The sequence below is a fragment of the Mesocricetus auratus genome, unplaced genomic scaffold, assembly GCF_017639785.1.
Source record: "Mesocricetus auratus isolate SY011 unplaced genomic scaffold, BCM_Maur_2.0 Super-Scaffold_100676, whole genome shotgun sequence".
In the NCBI taxonomy this organism is placed as follows: Eukaryota; Metazoa; Chordata; class Mammalia; order Rodentia; family Cricetidae; genus Mesocricetus; species Mesocricetus auratus.
Genome location: NW_024429266.1, coordinates 152,155,437 through 152,180,136, shown reverse-complemented (window position 1 = coordinate 152,180,136; position 24,700 = coordinate 152,155,437). Strand labels below are relative to the sequence as shown.

Here is a 24,700-nt window from a genome sequence, read left to right as displayed (position 1 = left end):
TCACTTTGTACAGATACTCCCAGAGTACAGCATGCCTGTCTGCTCTCCACCTCAAGGCCATTGTGGACAAATCTCCTTGCCTTCACCCTGCTATCTCTGTGACATTCATTCCAAGGATTCCCTGGGACCCACAGTAACAGTGAATACCCACTAGCATTCCCAGTGCCACATCTGGTAGACTCTGACATTTGTCCTCTGCTTACTGTGACCGGGGACTGTTGCTGTCCTGTGTCAAGGAGCTGAGGCAGTGACACCCAATGGCTTCCCCACCATGTCTCAGGCTGTCCTGACTTACCTGCTGATGTGCTCATCTGCCTTTTTCCCCCATGCTCCAAGTTCATAGGAACTCTGTGATTGTTATTATACTTAGTGGTCTCTAGGTCCTGTGGAAGGATAACATCTGGGTGAGGGCTCTGAGTCCAGCCTGGATTAGCTGAGAGACCAGTATTTGCCGCTCCTGAGTAAATACCTTTCCTGCTGATGGAGAATTACATGAGTAACTCACAGGCTAAAAACATTACATGGAAAATTCTAGAAGTAAACCCCTCAAATGATAAGTTTTAGATAACTTTCACAGCCAGGTGTGGTGATGCATGCCTTTAATTCCAGCACTCAGGAGGCAGAGACAGGTGGATCTCCGTGAGTTCAAGGCCAGCCTACAGAGTGAGTTCCAGGATACCTAAGACTGCACAAAGAAACCCTGTCTTGAAAAACAAACAAGAACAAATCATTTTCTTTACAATCTTATTATAACCTGTATTTTATTATGTTACCTCTCTTCCTGGGCCTAACATATCAACTAAAATTCACGTAAGTGTGTGTATGAGGGGAAGGGTTGGGCATAGATAGAGCCTGCAGAACCAACTGTGGTTTCACTGGGGTCTTGGACCTTCCCCCTGAGGTAAGGAGGCCTCATACAGTCCCATGTATCTTTGACAGTGACTATTGAATACCAAGGCTATGTCCAGGTGCCTAATGTCTGGTTTGATTTACCCAGTGGGGTCTGTGTACATTGACTCCTGTGCTCAGGTTCAAGAGGCCTGCTGGTGAAAGAAAGGCCTTGGCTTTCTCTGTTTTCTTTTAGGTTGTTGTGTGAGTACTCTGTGTTTGAATCCAACAGATTCCCAGATGGAAGCTACTGCTCTGGCTTCGGGGCCTGGCTGTTTCCTACAGTATGGTTTTAGGAAGTAATCTCTCCTCTTTTCATTGCAGGTCATCCACCCGGCCAGAGGTCGCCAGCATAGAGCCACTGGGCGCCAATGAACAGCAGTGCTCCCAGAAGGCAGTGGTGCAGGCCCGCCTGACCCAGCCAGCCCGGCTGACCAGCATCATCTTCGCAGAGGACATCAGTAAGGGTTTCGTGTGTCATGGGAGATCCTTGATGGGGATGTGAGACAAAGAAACACCCTCTTGAGACCTCTACCTGGAGCCTAGGAGACACCTGTCCTGGCGCTTCTTCACTGAATTTGCAGTGTTTTCTCTTGTGGAGATTGGCTTTCTAAACTCATGAGTTAATACTTGCTACCCCAGGTGCTCTTAAGTGGTATAAAATTAAAGTGAAGAAAATTGGCCTAGTAGGAAACCATGTCTTTTCCTTGTCCGTATTTGATTCATCATATTGCAGATGTGCAGTTCAATTTTCCTCAGTATCCATGGTGGATCGGTTCCAGGATGCCTTAGGATGCTATACTCCTGGGTCCAGTCCCCTTTGTTCTCTGGTGCAGTGCTGGCTTAGAACTGTCTCCTGTGTTCCTAAACCCAGTTCACACCAGCAGTCAAGCATTTGTCTAGCACAGTTAACCTAGCCATTCAGACAGGAAAACTCTGGCTTTCTCCTTGTGAACCCACATTTAAAGCTGTGGGATATCCTCCAGGGAAATCAAGTTGTGCTCAGGCTGTAACCACAAAGGGAAGTGGCAAATATGATGGCTGACTCTTTGCATCTGCCAGTTCACCAAGATCAGGACTCAAGCTGGTGCTGGCTCCTTGTAGTTGTTCTTTTGTGTGTTTGTTTTATTTTTATTTATATCTTGTTGTGTGGGGGCTGTGGAGGGACATGTGGCACAGCACACGTGTGGACATAGTGGACACCTTGGTGGAGTCAGCTCTTTCCCTCCTCCTTCACATGAGCTCTGGGGATTGAGCTCATCTCCAGGTCTGTGAAGCTGTTTCACTGGTCTGCTTGTTTTACTTACTTCAGCATCCCATAAAACTACCCACTGTATGACAAGGGGGATACATGGATATAAGCACAGATTTGTTACTTCCTCATAAATAAGGCAGATAACAGCATCACCTTATCTTAGAACTCTCTAGTGTGAGAATAACTGTACTAGTTATTCTAACCATTCTCCAGGCACCAGGTAGATACACTTGTTCTATCTGTATTATCCCACATATCAAGAACCTTAACAATTCTTATATTGTACATACCTACAGTCCCAGCTACTCAGGAGGCTGAGGCAGGAGGATTGCTTGGGTCTAGTAGTTCAGGGCCAAACTGGACTCACCTCAAAATGAAACTATGAGCTGGATACAGGTCTGAGCTGTTTGTAGCACATCCAGTTTTTTTCTAGGGATACAAGTTCAGTTCCTAGCACCCTTGTCAGGTGGCCCCCAACCACCTGGAACTCCAGCTCCATGGGAATTTGAAGCCTCAGGTGTCCGTAAGCACATACATCCACATACAAATACACACCCTACACATAATGAAAATACAATTTAAAGAACAATAAATTTTATATGCTGTGACACAACAAACCTGGGAATCTATACTAGGCAGATTAAGTTTTTGTACATAAAATCAATATTCCTGATACTGAACTGAATCTGAACATCAAATGTTTAACACAGTGAAGGTCTGTGAGATAGCAGGCTGGGCACATGCCTATGATCCTATACTTGGGAAGCAGAGGCTGGTGAATCTCTGAATTTAAAGCCAGCCTTGTAACACTTAGTCACTTAGTCTTCCAGCCTGCTGCCTGGTTCCTACTGCTTCTTTCAACCCCCAAATAACATACAAGACACTATATTAATTATGAAGCTGTTGGCCGTTTGCTCGGTTTCTTATTGGCTAGCTCTGACTTGATTATTAACCCATAATTACTAATATATATTTTACAAGAACTTATCTTTTTGAGAATGCACGCCTGAGCATCCATTGCTCCTGGGAGATCACATGGCGAGAGCTCTCGTCACTACAATTCCCAGAATCCTCCTAGACTCCTAGCCCCACCTATCTTGTTTCCCTGTTGGTCAGCAGTGCTTTATTGATATATACACAGAACTTCCCCCATCATCTCCTCTTTTCTGTCTAAACAAAAAGAAAGGTTTTAACTTTAACATACTCAAATTATATATAACAGGACAGTTATCAAGTAAGAACTATAGTTATAATACTTTATCCATTAACATTTAGTAAGATTTAAAGAAAGTATTTTATCATCTATCCTATCTGTGTGAGTCTAAAACCTTATATGTAGTTTATCTTTTATCATAACTAAGAAAAACTATGATTATAACTATCTGTCTTCAACTCCATCAAAGACCACAGAAGGATAATATACAAACACTAGAATTGACAGAGACATCTCACTGCCTGGACAGTTACCCGAAGTTCCTCTGTAACATTGGGGCATCCATCTTCAGCCCATAGGCCACAGTGTGTCTGGAAGACTTCTCAGCAAAGCAGGAAATTTTAAACTGTCCATCTGCATTGGTAGTTTATCAGTCATTTTTCTGTGTCCTGCAGAATATCTGGCAGACTTTTTCATGAAGCAGGAACCCTGAAGGACTGTTTGAATTCAGCAGTCACTTTCCTGTGTGTCCTGCATGCCCAGTTTATACAGCAACAGTCAAACAGTCCAGGCAAGACCAGTTTCTTGCCCAAATGGCTAATCTTGCCATGTTGAAAGCAAACTCCATAACAAGTTTTTTTGATGCCCATCTTACTCTCAGACGTAATTGATGTGCCAGAAGCAGACATTTTTCATTGTCAAGAAAAACCCTAAACCATTTTAAATGCCATTTTCTGAGGTCTTTGAAAGGTTTGAAAACTATCTAACTTAAATACATCTCTGTATATCTAAAAAACCTAACTTACCTAACTATAAGTTCTGACTATTATAAGTGACTATCTATAATCTCTATTTAATTATACATTACATTTTTAAAATGAGTTATACAAACATAATACCTAAACAATAGGAGAAATATACATATCACAAAATTGACCTTAAATTTGTATCAATAAATGAAGAATCATACCAATACAAAGTATTCATTTTCATACCAAAATACCCTTTTACCTTTAAGAAGAGATTGATTGTGTTCATTAACTAATTATAAGCAACCCCATTTAAGTGAAAACAAAACTTTATAAACAATATTTGGGAAATTGAGCGTTGTTCATTCCAAACTGCTTCCTGCTGATAGGGGGTGCTGTCCATACAATGGGTATCATGACAAAACTCAGAAACCTGGCCAAATCCTTGTTTTTGTAGTCCTTAAGGCTGCATCATCTCAGCTGTTTTAAATGTTGGATCACTTGGGCCACTGTTTTCTGGGGGTCTTGGTTCATCAAACCACAGAAGCCTGGAAGGAATCCACAGCTTTCCATTTTCTGTGGAAACATAAATAAAAATTTTTCCCCAAATAACCTGTTCTTATGTTTAGATTTAGAAGTCAAAGCATTTTAAAAATATATAAGTTGGATTAATTTAGCAGCATTTATAATCAAATATATTTTAGCAATTCTTTCTTTTCTTAGTAATTGGACAACTGAAAAACACAATAACATACAGGATCCAGACTCTCTGTGTAGTTTCCATTTTTACATGGCTTTTTTATTACTCTACTTCTTTTACTTCTATTTATTTATTTTTTCTCTGAGACAGGGTTTCTCTGTGGAAATCTGCCTGTCTCTGCCTCTGGAGTGCTGGAATTAAAGGCATGTGCCACCACTGCCCAGCCACTCTTATTTCTTTTAAACCACTTTATTTTGTTTCTTTTTCTCTCCCAAGCCTACGTACACACTGTAACTTTTAGAGGTTTTTCTTCATCTGAATCTGACTTCACTGTAAATCTTTATTTTTCTGGCCACATGTCTGTTATCTGCTAAACAACATTGCTAATCAAAACTACAGCTGTTTTAACTGCTGTTTTTGCAAGATGGAGGGCATAAGTTTACCGCCAGTGCTGGCTGGCAAGTCTCTTGTTTGTCTCTAGCAAAACAGAGCTCACCCGAGAAAAATGCTGCTACCGAGAAGCAGTGCTTCTCTCTGTTCTTTTGTTTCTAAAATCTCTTTTACACTTTTGTCATTTTACGTGAAGACTTATATCCCACTTCTGCCACCATTCTGTAACATTTAGTCTTCGTGCCTGCTGCCTGGTTCCTGTTGCTTCTTTTAGCCTCCAAAAAACACACAAGCCACTATATTAACTATGAAGCTATTGGCCGTTTGCTCAGTTTCTTATCAGCTAGCTCTGACTTGATTATTAACCCATAATTACTAATATGTATTTTATAAGAACTTATCTTTTTGAGGACACACTCCTGAGCGCCTGTTGCTCCTGGGAGATCACATGGCGAGAGCTCTCGTCACTACAATTCCCAGAATCCTCCTAGACTCCTAGTCCCACCTATCTTGTTTCCTTATTGGCCAACAGTGCTTTATTGACATATACAAATAACTTTCCCCATCACAGCCTGGTCTATTAGTCTACATAGGGAGTTCCAGGATGGCCAGGGCTACAGTAAGATCCCGTCTCAAAACAAAAAAAGGTGGGGGGCATAGTATTCAACATTTAAAATGTGGGGCTGGAAAGATGTCTCTGCAATTAAGAACATGTATTGTCCTTGCTGAGAACCTAAGTTCAGTTCCCATAACTGACATTTCATGTCTTATAACTGCCTGTAACTCCACCTCTAAGGATTCACCCTCTTGTGGCCTCCATGGTCAACTACACTTATGTGGCATAACACAGAACATATACATGCACACAAATCAAGTAAAAGTAATAATTCCATAGCAGGGACTGAACATGTAGCTCAGTGATCCAGCGCTTCCTTAGTGGCGTATTGACTTGTTGGTTACTGGAAGTGGTGACCCTGGAGGTGGGTCATTGGCTGAACACCATTCTCAGTTCTGACTCCTTTCTTCTCCCTGCAGCCACAGGCCAGGTGCTGCGCTGTGACGCCATCGTTGACCTCATCCATGGCATCCAGATCGTCTCTACTACCCGTGAACTCTATCTTGAAGACTCTCCACTGGAGCTGAAGATCCAGGCTCTGGACTCAGAAGGTGACTGCAAGGGCTATCTTTGGCAGGCTCCAACCTTGGCCATAGCCTCAATTACTGTGTCCTTTCATGACTAGCTACGGCTCCAGCCAGGAAGGAGGAGCCACTGCCAAGGGAGAAGCAGAGTGGGTAAAAGCTGTCTTTAAGTAGCCTGTATTCCATTGGTGGCATCAAGCCTCAGCCCTCCTCATGTTCAGAGGTCTGGCCTGTGTGTGTAGATGTTAGCTGACTCTGGGAGCATTCTTGGTGCCTATGCAGAGATGGTCTTGATACCTCTGTCTCAGGAGCTGTGGGAGAGCTGTCCACAGAGGCGATAACCCCACTGGGAAGTAGGAACCCTTTTTTTCCTGTTCAGTTCCAGGCTGTTTTTGATTTCCTAAGTACCCCAGACCTCCAAACACATGTATAGGTAAGGGCAGCTGTGGGCTGCTGGCTCAGTGTATTGGCTGTCACTTCTGGGGTGGGATTCTGGGGTGACCTTACCTACTAGGAGCAGACTGGGCTGGAGGCTGACCTCTTGGAAGGAGAGCAAGAGGAGTATGTCATTCAGCTTGTCATACTTGTGATAAAACACCTGGGACAAACAAGACCAGGACATTTTTGACGCGTGCTTTTAGAGGTTCCAGGCCATGCTTTTGGGCCCGTGGCAGGGCAGGGCATCATGGCGGGAGACTGCTTACTTTATGGTAGCCAGCAAGCAAAGAGATGGAGGAAAGAGTGGGGTCCTGATAATCCCCTTCGAGCCCGTGCTCCTGGTTCCTAACTTCTCCCCACTTGGCCCCAGTTGTTTAAAAGCTTACCACCTGTAGAGCCGCAGAGATGGCGCAGCGGTTTAGAGCTCTGGCAGGTCTTCCAGAGGTCCTGAGTTCAATTCCCAGCAACCACATGGTGGCTCACAGCCATCTATAATAGGATCTGATGCTCTCTTCTGGCATACCGGTGTATATGCATATAGAGCCAGTATACATAAAGTAAATACATCTTAAACAGTTATTAAAAATAAAAGTTTAACACCTCTGAGCAGCACAGTACCATGGCTGTTACCTAAGCCTTCATTCAATACATGAGTTGTTGCTCCCAGAACTCTGGGAGGTAGGGATATTCCCTGTGAATAGGCAAGGTGTATACATGGAATGAGAGGTCCACAACAGAAAATCTGGAATCTTAAACTTCATGAAGCACTTGGAAGAGTCAATGCAAATATCCCCAGGTCTGAAGACTACAGAGTCAGAATTGCTTCCAGTCCCAAGCGTCTGCAGGTCACTAGGGGACAGTAGAGCTGGGAGGGACCCTGACGACAGCTGAGGCTGGTGTGCAGGGTGCATGTTGAAAACTCTTTGGGGAAGACATGATGGTGAGGTGAATAGTGAGGATTGTGGGTTTACCAGCCATGGGTGTACATTGGGGTGGGGTGGGGTAGGAGTGTAGTTGCCTTGTAGCTGAGCCAGAATCTGAGCTGTAACCTGGCTCCAGGGGTCCTGCTTTGGTTCAGAAGTTGGCCATTGTGTTCTGTGATGGGCAGCATGGTAAATGGGATAAAGCTTCTCTGGGTATATGTCTGTGTCACAGCTTTTCACCTGGGACCTTGTTGCTCTAGAATAGTCAGAGGTATGCAGCAATGAGTGGTGGGTCCTGATACGACATTATTTTATAAAAGCAGGCAGGGAGCTTGTGGTGGTGGCGCACACCTTTAATCCCAATACTTCCGAGGCAGAAGCAGATGGATCTCTGTGAGCTCTAGGCCAGCCTGGTCTGCAGAGTGAGTTCCAGGACAGCCAGGGCTACAACAGAAAAACCCTGTCTAAAAAACAAACAAACAAACAAACAGAAGCCAGACTTGTTCCAGGTGTTGTAATTTGCTGACCCCTGCTCTGTTTCTACCTGAAGTTACTTAAAGATTATTCCTACTGGGATTTATATGCATTAATTCACTTTGTTCTAAATTTTTAAAGATTTATTTTATATACATGAGTGTTTGCATGTGTAGGCATTTATGCATGCATGCATGTATGCTTGTATGTACACCACATATGTGGAGCACCCCCAGAGTCCAGAAAAGGGTTTCTGATCATCCGGAACTAGAGTTTCAGTGTGAGCCTCCATGTGGGTGCTGGGGACCAAATTTGGTCCCTCTGCAAGAGCAGCAAGTGCTCTTAACCAGGGAACCATCTCTCCAGACCTAGTTCACCTTTTCAAAATGTGGGTTCTGGTTTAATTCCCAAAATTGTACCACCATCACCACATCACTGTCTAATTTTAGAACTTCTCATCAGTGTAGAAAGAAACCCAAAACCTGTGAACACTCACTGACCGTTGCCCAGCCCCTGGCACAGACCTCCCTCCCCAGCCAGGTCCTGTCTGTATTTCTGGACTTTTCCTGAAAGTGTGGTCATCTGGCACAGCCACACAGTCTTCTGACCATCTTCTCTCACTCCCACTAAGCCTGGTGCTTTCAGTGCATGCATTCAGTACCAGGTGACATCAGTTTGTTCTTTTTATTGTCAAATAGCATTCCACTGTGTGGACATCTGGCACTGTTTCTCTAGACATCAGCCGATGGAATTTTGGGCTTCTACTTTGCCACTGTGAACTTCTGTGTAAACGCATGTTTTAGGTTCTCTTAAGTAAACACGGATGGGTGGGGCTGGAGAGATGGCTCAGCAGTTAAGAGCACTAGCTGCTTGTGCAGAGGACCCAGGCTTGAGTTTCAGTGTTTACAAAGTGGCTTACCACCATCTGTAACTTCAATTCCAGGGGATCCAACACCCTTTTCTAGCTTCTTCTGGACACTAGGCCTGCATTCATACATGTAAATACTCTTTAAGAAGCAGCTGAGTGATGTGCTTTCTGATTGGCTGTCCTCAGCCAGGAATACTTCAACCTTTGTCGTCCGTTTTTGTCCGAGAAGGGCTGTGTCTTCTCTAGATCCCTGGATTTCTCAACACTAGCTCTGCAGTTTATCAGACGTGTGGGAGCCTGTGCATGCCATCCTTGTGCTAGGCCACAAGCAAGTTGTAGTCAAGGAAGCTGTGGTAACTTACCCGGGTCACACTGGTGATGGAGAATGCTGCTGCTGCACTCTGCCGTAGACCATCTGCCTGCTGTGGTTTAAATGCTATTTGCCTGCCTGAAACTCAAGTTCATATTCTGTCCTCAGAGTATGAGTGCTTGGGAATGGTGGTTATAAGAGGGACCAGTGGAGTTCTTGCTGATCAGCTAGCTTTGTTTTGTTCAGTTTATACCCAGGCAAGTCTGCCGTCTACCTGCCTATCCTGCATTTTCACTACATTCAAAATGTGAAGCAGCTTGTTTGTTGGGAAACAGGCTCGTATGCAGTCCAGGCTGACCTCCTATTCACTGTGCAGCTGAATTTCAGACCCCCTTGCTTTTGCATCCAGAGTAATGGAATATAGACATGTTTTACCATACCCAGTTTTCTGTGTTGCTGGGGATTCTAACCAAGGGCTTCATACATGCTAGGCAAATACTGTATCTATAAGCCATGTCCCTGATCCCTCATGATGCATCTCAACATGAGTTCTTTACTGGGTGTGGCAACCTAATCTTGCATATCCGTTCTCTTGAACCATGAGCTGAAATAAACTAGTTTCCTTTACACATTACTGGTATTAGCATTCTACTATGACTAAACACTGGACGCAATCAGCTTAGATTGAAGAAAGGTTTTCTTTGGCCTATGGGTTCAGAAGTTTTAGTCCATGGTTGTTTGATCTTGTTGCCTTCCAGTATCTCCTGGAATAGCATGCCTCCATTCTCAATGGTGCCACAGTCTGGCGACCAAGTCTTTGGGAGAATCAAGATCCAAACTGTAATGCTCTATTTTAGGAACTGGAAATGGACTGTCACAGGACTCTTTTTGCAGCCCTTTTTGCCCAAGCAGTTTTTATGTGGTCTCTGGTATATAAGAACTTAAAGTAGGCATCAAGTCAAATTTTTGCTTGTAATAAACCACATATTTATTTTAAAACAATGCTTTTGTGTTTGTATAATTTTACCATTTTTAAAGATGAAAGCAAATTTACATACTAACAAGATGGATGCACTTGCTCACTTTTACATAAAGAATTAAATCCCAGCTGGGTGTTTGATACTGCAGGACACAGAGTGTCTGCTGGGCTTTTCAGAGCTGATGGGTATTTTGATTTTTGAGGTGTGAGTGCTGAGAATGTCACTTTGCATAAATACATAGTGCAAGATGGGAGAAATGTATTAATGGCCATTTCAGAAACCCCAAGCCAAAATTCACATACTGATTTTCTATGCAACTTTTAGTTGGCAATTCAGATATATTTCTAGGTTAGGGAGGGATTGAGACAGGGCCAGCTCAGGCTGGCCACAAACTCACTATAACTGAGGATGTCTTGTACCCCTGTCCTTTCTGCTTCTACTGCACAAGTGCTGGGATTACAGATGTGTCCCACTCATCAAGCAATTTTTAAAATCAAAATTGTAATGCAATATAGCCCCAAAGATAAACTAATTTGATATGTGCTGAGGAATGACGAGAAAATATGGAAAAGTCCTTGTTTTTCTTAATCAATCATTTATCTATTTATATGTACATTGGTGTTTTGTCTGCATGTATGCCTGTGTGAGGGTGTCAGATCCTCTGGAACAGGAGGTATAGACAGTTGTGAACTGCCATGTGAGTCCTGGGAATTGAACCCAGGTCCTCTGGAAAAGCAGCAAGCGCTCTTAACCACTGAGCCATCTCTCCAGACCCAATTATGGTATTTTTAAGAGCAGAAAACTTTGTACATATATTAAAACATTGCCTTTATAACACATGGTGGTTTCAAATCTGAGCACGATGGAATGTCCAATGCAAAGTGCTCATGTTAGCCAGATGTTGTTGCCCATGCCTTTAATCCCATCCCTGGGGAAGCAGAGGCAGCAGGACTGCTGTGAGTTCAGCACTAGCTTGGTCTGTACAGTGAGACCCTATGTCAGGAAAAACAAAACAGAACAAAAAGCCTACCAAAGTACACATGTTGCATGTTCAGAACCGAGATTGTAGTAAAGTTGTGTGGCACAACATGTGGCATTACACATTTGAGTTTTGATTATTTTCTGGTCATTGCCCCCTTCTAAAAAATGTTTCACTGTTGTGTTTTTTTGTGGATTCTACATTCAGTCATGGTGATAACCCATGGTTTAAGAGCTGGGGACTAAGACACTGCTCTTTTGAGGTGATGTTGTTTGCAGAGTGTTTCCAGAATGATTTTCTACCCCTTGTGTACCATGTGCATCAGTGAAATGGGACTGAGCATGCTCCAGGTTCCCAGAGATACCCTCCTCCCTGTGCTTGTGCTCTACCTTTGGGATGGGGGCCTGGGCCCAAGTCTTAACTGTCAGAAGCCCTGCCTCTTCCAGGCCTTCCTGCTCAGGTGTTCCTCCTCCCTGGCTCTGCTCAGGCTTCCCAGGTACAACTTTCTCTTTCCTGCTGGCTTCTCTCACCCTCCTGCCCTTGGTGTTCAGGGCTCGTTTTACTTTGTTGAGCTGAGCTTTATTCTTCCCACTGCTTCTGGACTTTGGAGCCAGTGAGCACTGAACACCTGTTTGTTCATTTGAGTTGCATAATGTTTTTCTGTGGCCCTCCTCCCTTCTGTCCTGTGGACTAGTGCAGAAGTATGTCCTCTGAAGCCTAAGCCCCTGTATCTCCTGGTTTATATCTCTTGACTGTGAGGCTTTGGGGTCAAGGGTTCTGTGGGTTGTACACATGGTGCTCATACCTAATTCTCAAGTGGAGAAGCAAGACTTTGGGCCTGGTCTGTGAGGCCATTTTGCCTTTTGCATCCTATAAACCTACAGCCCCACCCCCACTTCATTTTGGGTGGCAGGCTTACTTGGTGGTGCCTCCCTATCCCTTTTTGGAGGGCTCTGAGCCACAGCAAGGGAGCCATTATATGGCTTCCTATGGTTACGTCTTGTCAGGAGGAATCAGTGTCCACCCTGCCTACAGGACAGTTCCCAGAGTCCTGTGCTCAGAAGGAGCCGGGCTTGGCTTCATGCTCAAACCCTGCTATCTGGAAGCCTGTAATTGTGGCCTCTGCTTGAACAGTGGAGTGTATGCTGGTGGCATGGAGCCTTAACAATTCAGGTTGCTGCATCTTTGCCACTGCCATGCATCCTGGAGTGGCTGCCACCTTCCCCTGGCTCTTGGTTCCCTGGGTCCTCCTGTTCCCTTTCCTCATTCTTAACTGTTTATACTCTCTACCTGTGAGAGTCTTGGTGGGGGAGGGTTGGGTGCATATGTAGGGTACAGCCATCCATTTAGGAAGAAGAGATGTGACTTGAGTTCTCTAGAGCCCATGTCAGGTGGGATGGTGGTGCAATTGCTGACAGGAAAAACCAGTAATTGGCTGTTTCTGGCCCCTTTGTGCCCCAAGTTGCAGGACAGGGTTTCAAGACCCCTCTGAGGGTCTGTTGTCACCTTTGGACGAGCTCACACCCTGAGTGAGCATGTCCTCAGCTGGTTTCATACCTTGGGAAGGGCCTCCTGTTTCTTTTCTAACCTTCTGGCACTTTCCACTGCCTTTGAATGAGAACCCCACATCTTGCATACACAGGGAGCCTGGAAAATTCCAGTTAGTTCCCCATGCACATCCTTCTGAATTGGTGAGACTTTAAGAAGCCCTAAGTTCTTCATACTCTTAGAGTCATCACGTCTGTCACCTCTTCATCTTGGGAATGTGGGAAACAGGGTGGGGAGAGAGAGGTGGTAACATCGGAGCCCAGGAGCCATCCTGCTGCCACAGGTATTCTACCAGACAGGCTCCTGGTGGAGTGTCTGTTTCCCCTGCTCTCCTCACAAGGCCCTCTTACTCGCTGGGAATATTTTCTATCTTAAGATTTATTTTGAATTATGTTTATATGTATTTGTGGGTTTATGCGCAGGAGTACAGGTGCCCTTGGAGGTCAGGACATGGAGTTACAAGTGATTATGAGCTATCCTATGTGGGTTCTAGGAACCAAACTCAGATCCCCTCTAAGCATAGTATACAAGGCTTTTAACCACTAAGCCATCTTTGGAGCCCACTGGAGACACTTTCTTGAATTGATTCAATAGATCCATAGGGTGGAGTTGTTGTTCCCATTTTATAGTAGAGAGAAGAGGTCTGGTGTGACCAGGAGGAACTCTCAAAGTACTCATGGATATGCAGATGGCTGTGGTCAAGGGAGTAGAACACCCATTAGGTTATCATATTGAATGGCTGGTAGTGATTGTATAACCTAAAGGGATCATAGGATATCCTCTTGTCTCCGTCAGCATCCTACAGCATTAGCTTGCTTGGTTATGCCATGAGGGAGCTTAAATGGGCTGGGCTGGTGGGTGGGTGGGGGGTTCCTGTGGTCCCAACTGTGTCACAGAAAGAGGCTAGGTTGTGAGGTGGTGTTCACCTTGTCTCTGGGGTGTGGAAAAAAGGGCTCAGTCCCCATGTAATGAAAACAGCTGTGCTGATGGGAGTGCCTCTGATGTTCTTTCCATGCATGTTCAAGGTGTGGATTTCAGTATCTGCCTCATGGATATTAGTGTGACAGCTACCAACGGCTTCCTGAGAGTTTTAGAATCATAGCTTTTTGTCTGTTCAACACCTCCCTGTATCTTCATCCATTCTGGATGAGGCTTATCTGCCTCTGTCCACTTGTCCAGAGGTGGAAAGACACCCAAGGACCTTTAAGAAGAGCCCTACCCCCTCTAGTCTCCCCTGAGAAGTAAAGGCAAAGGTCACCTTTCCCTGGCCTTTTTGCTAAGTATGGTTTGATTTGGGCTTTAAAAACAAACATTTATTAGTTCAGTCTTCATTTATGTATATGTGTGTGCCTGCATGAGTTTACGTGCTATACCACCTGCATGCAGGTGTCCACAAAATCCAGAGGGCATCAGATCCCCTGGAGCTGGAGTTACAGGCAGTTGTGAGCCACATGATGTGGATGCTGGGAACCAAACCTGCGTCTCCTGGAAGAGCAGCCAGCACTCTTAACCACTAAGCCAGCTCTCTAGGCTCTGATTTGGCCTTTGAGATCTTGGGTGGAGAAGGTGAGATTCCAGGGTGGTCTGTTGTTTTATGATTTGGGTCTGGACTGTCTCTCATGGGCTTGTGTTGACTTGGACACAGGTGCAGGAGTGCTCAGATATGTGGCCTGGGGAAGGGAGTGGGTCATGAGGGATCTGACCTTGTCAGTTGATGGCTTCATAATGCGATGAGCTTTTGAGAGGGTGCAAACTCGGGAGATGCGACCAGGCTGAACAGGCCCTTGGGAGCATGGTTTTTGTTTTTTTGGTTTTTTGTTTTTGTTTTTGTTTTTGTTTTTTACGAGACAGGGTTTCTCTGTATTGTTTTGGAAGCTATCGGTCCAGCCTGGCCTCGAACTCACAGAAATCCACCTGCCTCTGCCTCCCAAGTGCTGGGATTAAAGGCGTGCGCCACCGCTGCCCGGCAGGAGCATGTTCTTACGTTCTATATCTTGCCACTATTTCCTCCCTCTGTCCCTGATTGTTGATTCCAGTAAGGTAGAAGCTTTTCCTTGCCCTCCCTTTGTGGCTTCTGCTGCTGAAATACGCTCCCATGCTCCTGTACCTCGAAGGGAGGCATTATCTCTTCAGGAGATGACAAGGAGGGGGATTAATGACTTAGGTCTCAGTGACCTCCTAAGGTATCTACACCTACGGAGGGTTCAAGGGTAAGTGTGGAGGGACAGGCCTGGGTTCAAATCTTGGCTCAGCCCTTTATGATAAGAAGCAAGTACCACTCAAGCTTTCCTTTGAGTCTCAGTTTTCCCTTTCTGAAATAGAGGTCATGGTGTGTGCCTTGCAGGGGTGTGGTGCTGAGCTCTGTGACTGCATGTAGTCAAGGTTGCTGTCTCCCTGTCCCTGGACCCTAGGGAGCAAACTCATGCATTTCTGCTTCTGAATTCTTTTACAGGGAATACCTTCAGCACCCTGGCAGGACTGGTCTTTGACTGGACAATTGTGAAGGATACAGAGGCCAACGGGTTCTCAGACTCCCACAATGCACTACGGTAAGAGGCTCTGTGACAAGGCCTGACTACATATGAGTTTAGGCAGAGAATTGGAGGTCTTCAGGCTTCCTTTTATCAGTGAAGAGGCCAGGGTGCCTCCCAGGATGCTTGGTGCTCACAGTGACTGATTGGGAAAGAAAGTTTAGTGCCTCCCAAGTGTTCAGGCAGCCTCTGTGGCTCACTGTGGTGTATTCTGTGGGAACTTGTCAGAGAGGTTGGGATAGCTAGCTGGACAAAGAAGACTCAGGACCCTGGAAGGCTGTCTTGGTGTGCAAGGAACATGCGGGTGGCCCTAGAAGGAAGTGCTTCCTTGGTGAGCAAGTTAAAGGGGAGGCATGTTCTGGCTAATAGGACAGTCCAGAAGCAAAAAACTGTCCTTAGGATAGGCTGAGTCTCTAGCATGGAGTGCAGACAGACTCATAAAGAGAGCATGTCAGAGCATCTGAACTCATTACACCCCTCCCCCAGCAGCCATCTGGCCTGTGCCCACCTCTGACCTTCCCACTTTCCAGCCAGGGAAACTGAGGTTTGGAGAGAATGGGCCTATTGGTAAGTGGCTGAATTGGCATTTGTACACAGATCTCTGTAGATCTCAATGCTTTATCCAGCACTGAGCTGCTGAACCTGTGCTGAATCAAATGTATGCTTGACAGAATGAAAAAGTTCCTTTTGGGGCAACAAGATGGCTTGGTGGGCAAAGGGGCTTATCAGCAAGATGACCTGAATCTCCAGGTCATGCTGTGTGGTAGAAGGAGAATTGACCCCTGTCAATTGTCTTCTGCCCTTCTTACGTGAGTTACAAGACACTCACTCACACACACACACACACACACGCGCGCACGCACGCACGCACGCACGCACGCACGCACACACATGCGGTTGAATGGTAATAAATACAAAAGAAATTGTTTTTAAGTTTCTTTCCTGAGACATACTCCTTCCATTTAAAGTCATGGCTGAAGGCTGTCTGTCTTTTGACTGGAGTGGCAGTGGAGTAATTCCGTTTAAAACCTGCAGAAAATGCCAGTGTAGTGCAGAAAATGTTTCCCTAAATTGCCTGAGGACCCGTTGCCAGGGTGATGTCCTGTCACCTTTGATCATTTTACTGTGCTTTCACTACCATTAGGATATTTTCTTGAGTGTCTCCAGTACAGTTATCAAGATCAGGAAGTTGGGGCTGGAGAGATGGCTCAGCGGTTAAGAGAGTTGGCTGCTCTTCCAGAGGACCCAGGTTTGATTCCCAGCACCCTTGTAGCTCACAGCTGTCTGTAACTCCAGTTCCAGGGGATCCATCACCCTCTTCTGACTTCCACAGGCACTACATGCACATGGAGCACAGATGTCCATGTCATAGACAAGACACAATACAAAAAATATTTTTTTAAAATTCAGGAAATTCACCCAGATGCATGCTATCTTTGGAACTTAGAATATCACCTCAGAGTCACACATTGCATGCTGTCACTTTCCTTTTTTTTTGTCTGTCAGCTTGGGATAGTCCCTTGGCCTTTCTTTGACTTTCAGGATCTTGACACTTATGAAAATGACAGTCCAGGTGGTATGTGTGTGATGCTGGGCATGGGACCTAGCTAGGTCTAGTGCATACTAGGTTGCACTCTGTCACTAAGCTATAGGATGATAAACCACAGCTGGGTTGATTCTGGGGAGACTGAAAGTATGTCCTGAAAGCTGTTCCTTCTTGGGCAGAGCAAGCAGGGGGTTTATTGTGAATTGCTTGCTGAAAGACCCCCAAAACCAGTCCTACTTGGCAGCATGCTCTCAGGAGTGTTCACTGTGCTTGGTGGCATTACTGGCCCTCTTTGAGTTGGGACCTTGGACTTGCCTTTTAATGAGACTTTTCCCTGTGGACCCAGATGATTATCTCAAATTCTAGTGTATGTCATCATGTATGGATCTGACATAGTGACCATTCCCAAATCCAGGTGTATTCCAAAGAGATGCTGCAGCTCTGACTCAGACAGTAGCAAAGATGTGTTTCTAATGTTCCCAAGCAGTGTGATTCGTGACATCAGCACCTTATTCCAGGGTCTAGCCCTCAGTAGGAGACCCTGATAATGGTGAATGCCACACTGAGTTCTGGGAAATTCCATGTTCAGGTCTTGTAATGCATTCCCCTTTCAGAATCCTCACCTTCTTGGAATCCACGTATATCCCGCCTTCCTACATCTCAGAGATGGAGAAGGCAGCCAAGCAAGGCGACACCATCCTAGTGTCTGGGATGAAGACTGGAAGCTCCAAGCTCAAGGCTCGCATTCAGGAGGCTGTCTACAAGGTGGGCCTAGGTTCTACTATGCTGTCCCCACAGTGGGGTAAGGGTGATAGTGGATTGCAGAATGAGCACTAGAGTCTTACTGTATGTTTCCATTTGTTTGATTGTGTGAGCTATGGCACAGGGAAGGGAGGTTGAGGCTCCAGAAGTTAGTATCACAGAGGTCACAGCATCTGCTCCTCAGCTTTGAAGGAGTTACCTCATTTCCTGGAAGTGCTCTCCATCCTGATTCAGGGGTACACCTACCATCTGAGACTGGCTCAGTGACCATTTTTGGATGGTCACATCTTCCCACTTCTCCTCAATTAGTAAAAGACTTTTCCTACCAGCATGTGCCCTGAGTCCAGACCTGTGTAGGCGTTTGAGGTGCTGAAGCAAATCCATGGAGATGGAAGATGGCCATAAATCCACAGTCTAGATCTGTTGGCATGTCTGTCAACAAGCATCATTTCTGCCGTTAGTTTTCTCCTACAATGGAAGCCACAGCTACTGGGGAATCTGACACCCAGGGTACACTGCACAGGAGGTTCTGTCATCTGTCTGCTCAGTCTCTCAAGTTGCTTCCTGAGGGCTAGGTAGGGGCTGAGGGGTGAGCTGGGGAAGAGACCAGGGGGTAGGAACTGAGGACACACAGTACTCCCCCTTTCAGGTCATTCTGGACCTCTGAGCATTTGTGGAGGGAGAGCTTGAGCACTGGTAGCCACAGCATCTGTAGACATTGCTCCTGGCTCCTCTGTTTTCTTTCTGTGTAGTTATTGTCACTTTAAGTCAAGATAGAACACGGGTAAGGTACAGTGAGTGGTCAGATGTTTTTGGCAATGATGGTTTTGTGTGCTTCCTGGTGCCATACCTGTGGGGTTCTCCTGGGGTCTAGGGTGTGGGGTTGCAAGTGATATCCTATTTATTTGTGTCTATAGGGTCATACTGAGAAGTCAGAAGAGAAAACAGAGTTCTGGGGCTTTAACTGTACCTGAGCCGTGTACCGAGTATTGGCCAGTCCTGGGGTCAGTCCCCAGCTCTACATAAAAATAGAACAAGTGGGGCTGTAGAAATGGTATAGTAGTTATAGTATTTGCTGCTCTTACAGAGAACCCAAGTCCAGTTCTCAGTACCTACATCAGGTGTCTCAAAATCTCGATACAGAGTATCCAATTCCTTCTTCTGGCCTCCATAGGCACCCCCACACATGTGGCGCGTGCATACACACACACACACACACACACACACACACACAATCACGTAATTTAAAATAAATATTAAAAACAAAACAAAAACAAACCAACAAAACCTACCATGGGTTGAGGAGATGGTTCAGCAGTTAAGAGCACTTGCTGCCCTTCCAGAGGACCCAGGTTTGGTTTCCAGCACCCATATTGCAGCTCATAACCATCTATAACTCCAGTTCCAGAGGATCCAGCACCCTCTTCTAGCCTCAGTGGGAATGAGGCATGCATATGGTGCACAGATACACATGCAGACTAAATACCCATACACATTAAAACACACATGCAGGGATCCCACCATCACACAACCAAAAGAACCTCAAGCCTTTCTTACCCACAGCTCCTCTGTCCCCAGCCCCCACCCACCTTACACTCTTTCTCCTTTTCTCTGTGCTAAGAATGTTCGCCCTGCGGAAGTCAGGCTGCTGATCTTGGAGAACATCCTTCTGAATCCAGCCTATGATGTCTACTTGTTGGTGGGGACGTCCATTCGCTACAAGGTTCAGAAGATCAGGCAGGGGAAGATTACAGGTACATCCGTGACTCAGAAGTCATGTTAGATGCTTCCATCTTTCCTTTAAAAATATTTTATGTTTATTTTTTTATGTGTATGGTATGGGGGGCAGGGTTCTATGCTCATGCAGTATCTGAGGAAGCCAGAAGAGGGCAATGGATCCCCTGGAACTGGAGTTAGCTACTATGGCAATCAGCCACTATGTGGGTACTAGGAGCTGAACCTGGGTCCTCTGTGAAAGAAATTGAGTTATCAGCCACTTCCCTTTTTGTTACTGTAATGAAATATACATAAAGTTTACCACCATAAAGTTTTTGTGTGTACAGATCAGTGGCATTATGTTCCTTGGTAGCATTTTGTAACTGTCACCACCACCCATCTCCAGAACTTTTCCATCTTCCCCAGCTGAACTGATGTCCTCATTAAACACACCCATCCCTCTCCCTCACACTCAGTACCTGCTAACCACTGTCTAATGAAGTTGGCTGCTTTGGGGACCTCAGTTACATGCAATCCTGTATGCTCATTCTGCAATTGGGCTTCCATTGACTGTGTCCTCAAGATCCATTGCCATCTAGAATGCATCAGACCACATTTTATCCATCTGTCTGTCTCTGACAGTTGGCATCGCTCCATCTTTTGTTTGTCATGAAGAATGTTATGAACATGGGTGTGCTTATAGCTGAGTTCCTGCTTTCAATTCTCTGGCTTCATTTAGAGCAACTACAGAGCTGTTGGCTCACGTTGGACCAGGTTGTGCCCATGGTCCGCCTCTGACTGGTGAGAAAAGTTGAGCTTTGTCTCTGGTGGGCAATTTCTGCCCAAGTTGCAAGAAAACCATGATTGACAGGAGTGCTGCTGTTCTGGAGAGTCTATAGAACTGAGTGTATGTATTTTAGAAGGTGAGTGTGGATTCCTCCTAGGAATCCTGACTGCCTAGTTCACAGGTGCCCGTGTGTGGCATCAGAACACAGTCCTCAGAGAACCTCAAGACAAGTGTGCTGCATTTAGGGTTGCTTCACTAAGGGCTTTGGCCACATGTCTCCACAGGTGACCACCAGAGTGGCAGGGTGTTTAAGAGGGTTGTTACCTACCAGCAACTTAAGGCCTCCAGTTTCCTACAGTGAATTCCAGGTTGAATGACAGTTCATTGATGGGGACCTGAGAGGTACCACATCTGTGAGCCACCAGGAATGTCTGGTTAGTCATCCTGGGTGGGGATTGCTTGGTCCATTTGAAGGCCTCCACCCCCTGCTTCTGCTCTTGGGGTAAAGATGGAGGGAAGCAAGCTTGTGTTTTGTGAGTGTCTGTTGCATCAGCCTCCTGCATAGTGTCCAGTCAGGATTAGCATGCTGTACAAGAGGATGTGCAAGGGTCTTGTCAAAGCTTGATACCACTTTTGACTCTAGGGAAGAATTTCTGGCAGGACAAGGACAGTTCTAAGACTGAGGTTTCTGGGACCTTGGTGAAGCAGTTAGAAGTGGAGTTCTGTGGTCGCCAATGTAACATCCTAAGAAGGAACGTGATCAGGGGGTGTCTTGAAAGGCCAAAGAACACAAACAGGCTTGTATAATATTCTGCATGAACACATATGCTGACCAGGAATGCCTTGAAATGTTGACCGTTGCCTTGAAGGATGAGGACCTGGAAGGGGTAGTGTTGTGTTTGTCCTTGAGCTAAGCAACTGGCATCTTGGGACATTCATCTGTGCCCCTTGCAAAAGATCATCCCTGCTGGGTTTGCTGACAGTTTACATCCCACATAGAGAAGTATCCAGCTGCTCCCTGCCACCTGGCTGCCTTAATTGCTGGGGCCTACAGAGGGCCCACATCCCTGCTGGGGCCTACAGAGGGCCCGCATCCCTGCTGGGGCCTACAGAGGGCCCACATCCCTGCTGGGCAAGGCTTTCCAGGTGTGACTGACTGGGGAGAGGAGTGCCCACAGCCCTGTAAGAACCCCTCACCTCAGCTCTGTCAGGAAGTGGTTCCCCAGAGTGAACTTTGGTGGAATTGTGCCTCCGCTCGTCATTGGGCTCTTGGAAAGAGAGGTGGCTGTTGCTAATATTTCCACGAGAAAGGATTTTAGCTATAGGTGGACATGCCGACATTGCCTCACTAGGATGGAGCACCTCTGAAGCTCTGGGCTTGGTTCTGAGAGCTCCTCCTGTTAGGACTCAACAAGCCTGGGAGGTGAGCTTCTTGGAGACCCTCTGGTGTAGTCAGGGACACAGAGATACAGAGCCTGACTGAGTATTGTCTTTTTGCCACTGTCCCCTCTAAAGAAAGTCAGAAAAACGAGGATAGTGGCTGGGCTATCTAGTTCTCCCAGCAATAAGGTGGAGATGGTTTACTATGCAGGGTCCATGAGAGAGGACATTGCCCAGCTCGGGAGAGGAGGGAGAGCCAGCACGGCTGGGAGGCACTGGGCTGGTCTTTTAAGGAGCTTATCATAAATCAGTATCCAAGTTCACCCTTTGCTTTCTGACTGCAAGTATGTGTGGCTATCCGCCTCAAACTCCCACTGTCACGTCTCTCAAACTGTAAGTCCCAAACCCTTTCCTTCCCCAAATTTCTTTTGTCAGGCTTTTTGGTGAGTAGCTAACATAGCCCAGATATAACATAGTTCATGACCCAGAGAGTTAGGTCTACCAAGGTTCAGGAACTTTGGAGATTTGGTGACTCACCCACCTGCCGTAGAAGTTGAGGAGCTAAAGCCCACCAGAAAGCGGCCAGTCCCCTGCTCTCATCATTTGGGCACATGCCTGTGTGATGGTTGGTGGTGTTTGCCAGGCTGGGAGAGGATTCTAGGTGGAATCCCAGGGAAATAGCCTGCCGGCATTGGTTTACCAGGAGCAGAGCACACAGGTGGAGACTCTGCTGTTTTCTTCATATGGTCTTTCTCCCCCCATCTCTGTCCTTTTGGGTGGATTCATCATGTTTAGTCATTGGCACATCTTTTAACTTACAGAACTGGATTTAACCATTCTGTTTGGAGATTAATATCTAACTTACATTAATTGACATTTTCTTCCATAAGTTTATAAAGTCTAGAAAGTGGGAATTTCACTGACACTTTCACATGAAAGAAATCTGTGGCTGGCCATGGTAGTGTCTCTGATCAGGCCCTCAGGAGGTTGAAGCAGGCAGATCATGAATATAGATGGACCTGGGGTAAAATACACGTTCAAAGACATTCTGGGCAATGGATCAAGGCCTTGTCTCTAATAGAAAAATATGACGATTCATTGAAAGTGATCAAAGAGGCATACCTTCCCAGTTAGAAATTCAGAATTTATAGCCACTTCTCAAGATGAGCACTTTGAATTGAGTCTAAATGTTGACAGTTTGGATGACCTACATGAACCTTCTAGTTATGTGTATGGATGATTTGCCTGTGTGTATGTGCTACATATGTGTTCCTGCAGAGGGCAGAAGAGGACATTAGATACCTTGGAACTGGCATTACAGATGATTTATAAGCCTACATGTAGGTGCTGGAAATAAATCCAACCAGTGCTGTTAGCCAATGAGCCACCTGTCTTACCCCAGAACCTTCTAATTAAAATACACCCACACCCCCCCACACGTAGTGTTTTTTGCATGTTTATCTAAGCACCACTGTGTGCCTGGTACCTATGGAGGCCAGAAGGGGGTGTTAGATAGTTGTGAGCTGCCATGTGGGTGCTGGGATTGAAACTGGGTCCTTTGGAGGAGTAGCTACTGCTCTTAGCTACTGAACTCTCTCTCCAGCCCCAGCCTGTATGAACCTTCTGACACAAAAGAACAGGAACACAGACTTGCCTCTGAGCTGCATCCCCAACCCAATTCATTCTTAAAATTCTGATACGCTCTCTCCACAAAGGTTGTGCTGGGGTGTATGTATTATGGGTGGCTTATGAATGCCTTTTCTGCACTGTGTGCTTTTGTAGTGCTTCTGTGTGAACATTTGATGCAGACTCATGTGAGCTATGGCCATGTGTTTCCCTACATTGTGCCCCTGTGTTCAGCACATTTATGGGATTTCTGATACCAGAAGAGTTTGAAGTTCTGTTGAAAGTTCTTGACATTCTTTTCTTACCATTCCATGTGGATGCTAGCTTTTGTCATGCCACTTACAAGGAAGTTTTCTTGTGTTTTAGGATCTGGTATCTCGCTCTGTTGTTCAGGTTGGCCCTGATCCTGAGTCCTGGTGAACCTCAACCATCCCTTCATTTGATGTATTGCTATTAGTGACTGCAATGTTCCAAAAATGTCTCTCTTCGTCTTCCTGGCTGCTCTCCACTGGGCCTCTCACTTGGGTTCTGTAGTCTTCTGCTGTACACTGTAACCAAATCCATACAATGGCTTACAAATTCTCTCAGGTTTGTTTGTATGTCACCCAGGGAACACTAGGCTGCTGCACTTCTCCAGCATCATGTCCTATAAAGGATCCCCAAACAGTATCCAGGTCCTGCCACTCCTGAAGGGAAGTCCACAGCTTTGTCATTGTCCTGGCTAGTGTTTTGTCATCTGGGAAGAGGGAGCCTCAATTGAGAAGACATCTCCATCAGACTAGCCTGTAGGCAACTCTGTAGAGCATTTTCTTGATTAATGATAGATGTGGGAGGGCCCAGCCCTGTGGAGGGTGCTATTCCTGGGCAGGTGTTCCTGGATGGTATAAGATAGCAGGCTGAGCAAGCTATGAGAAGCAAGCTAGTATGCAGCATTTCTCCATTGTCTGTGCTCAGTTTCAGCCTCCAGGTTCCTGCCCTGACTTTCTTATAATGGACTATACACTGTAAGTTGTGGGGATGGGGAGCTAGAGAAATGTCTCAGCAGTTAGGGCACTGTCTGCTCTTTCGGAGGACCAGGTTTGATTCCCAATGCCTATATAGTAGCTCACAAACATCTGTAACTCTATTTCCAGATTGACTCTTCTGGCTTCCATGGGCACTAGGCATCAATTACATTGGTGCACAGACATACATGCAGACAAAACACCCAGACACATAAAAAATTTTTTTAAAGTTATAAGTCGAAATAAACCTTTTCTTCTATTTTTCTTTTGGTCGTGGTGTTTATCATGGCAACAGAACACAGACTAAAACAGTCCTCAAATGTCCTTTTCTGTTCCAAAAGGCAGGAATGGGGACACAGAAAGGAAGGATGGAACCAAAGCAAGTCCAAACTCAGCAGGCCCAACACTCAGTCCTGTAGTTCAGCTCCAGCATCCCATACATATGGTGATAGCATGACTGAGCTCTAGTATGCTTGAGCAACCCTGGGCCTGTAGCCTTCCCATTTGTATCAACATAGCCTGTCTCTAGGGCTGGCTCTACTTGTTACCTACA

At 45.7% G+C, this 24,700-nt stretch overlaps 1 protein-coding gene across 2 annotated transcripts in view; it reads left to right on the top strand.

Moving 5' to 3' along the window:
• Positions 1-24,700, top strand: part of Nup210 (nucleoporin 210) — a 95,838-nt gene that overhangs the window by 12,933 nt on the left and 58,205 nt on the right. Inside the window, exons 2-6 of one of the 2 annotated variants that reach the window (XM_005071160.4) lie at positions 1,213-1,349; positions 6,171-6,302; positions 15,248-15,344; positions 17,487-17,637; positions 19,256-19,388. In XM_005071160.4, the coding sequence (XP_005071217.1) occupies positions 1,213-1,349; positions 6,171-6,302; positions 15,248-15,344; positions 17,487-17,637; positions 19,256-19,388 (650 nt within the window). Of the gene's footprint in view, positions 1-1,212; positions 1,350-6,170; positions 6,303-15,247; positions 15,345-16,481; positions 16,576-17,486; positions 17,638-19,255; positions 19,389-24,700 lie in introns of those variants that run through there. The other variant, XM_040738058.1, reaches the window with a different exon arrangement.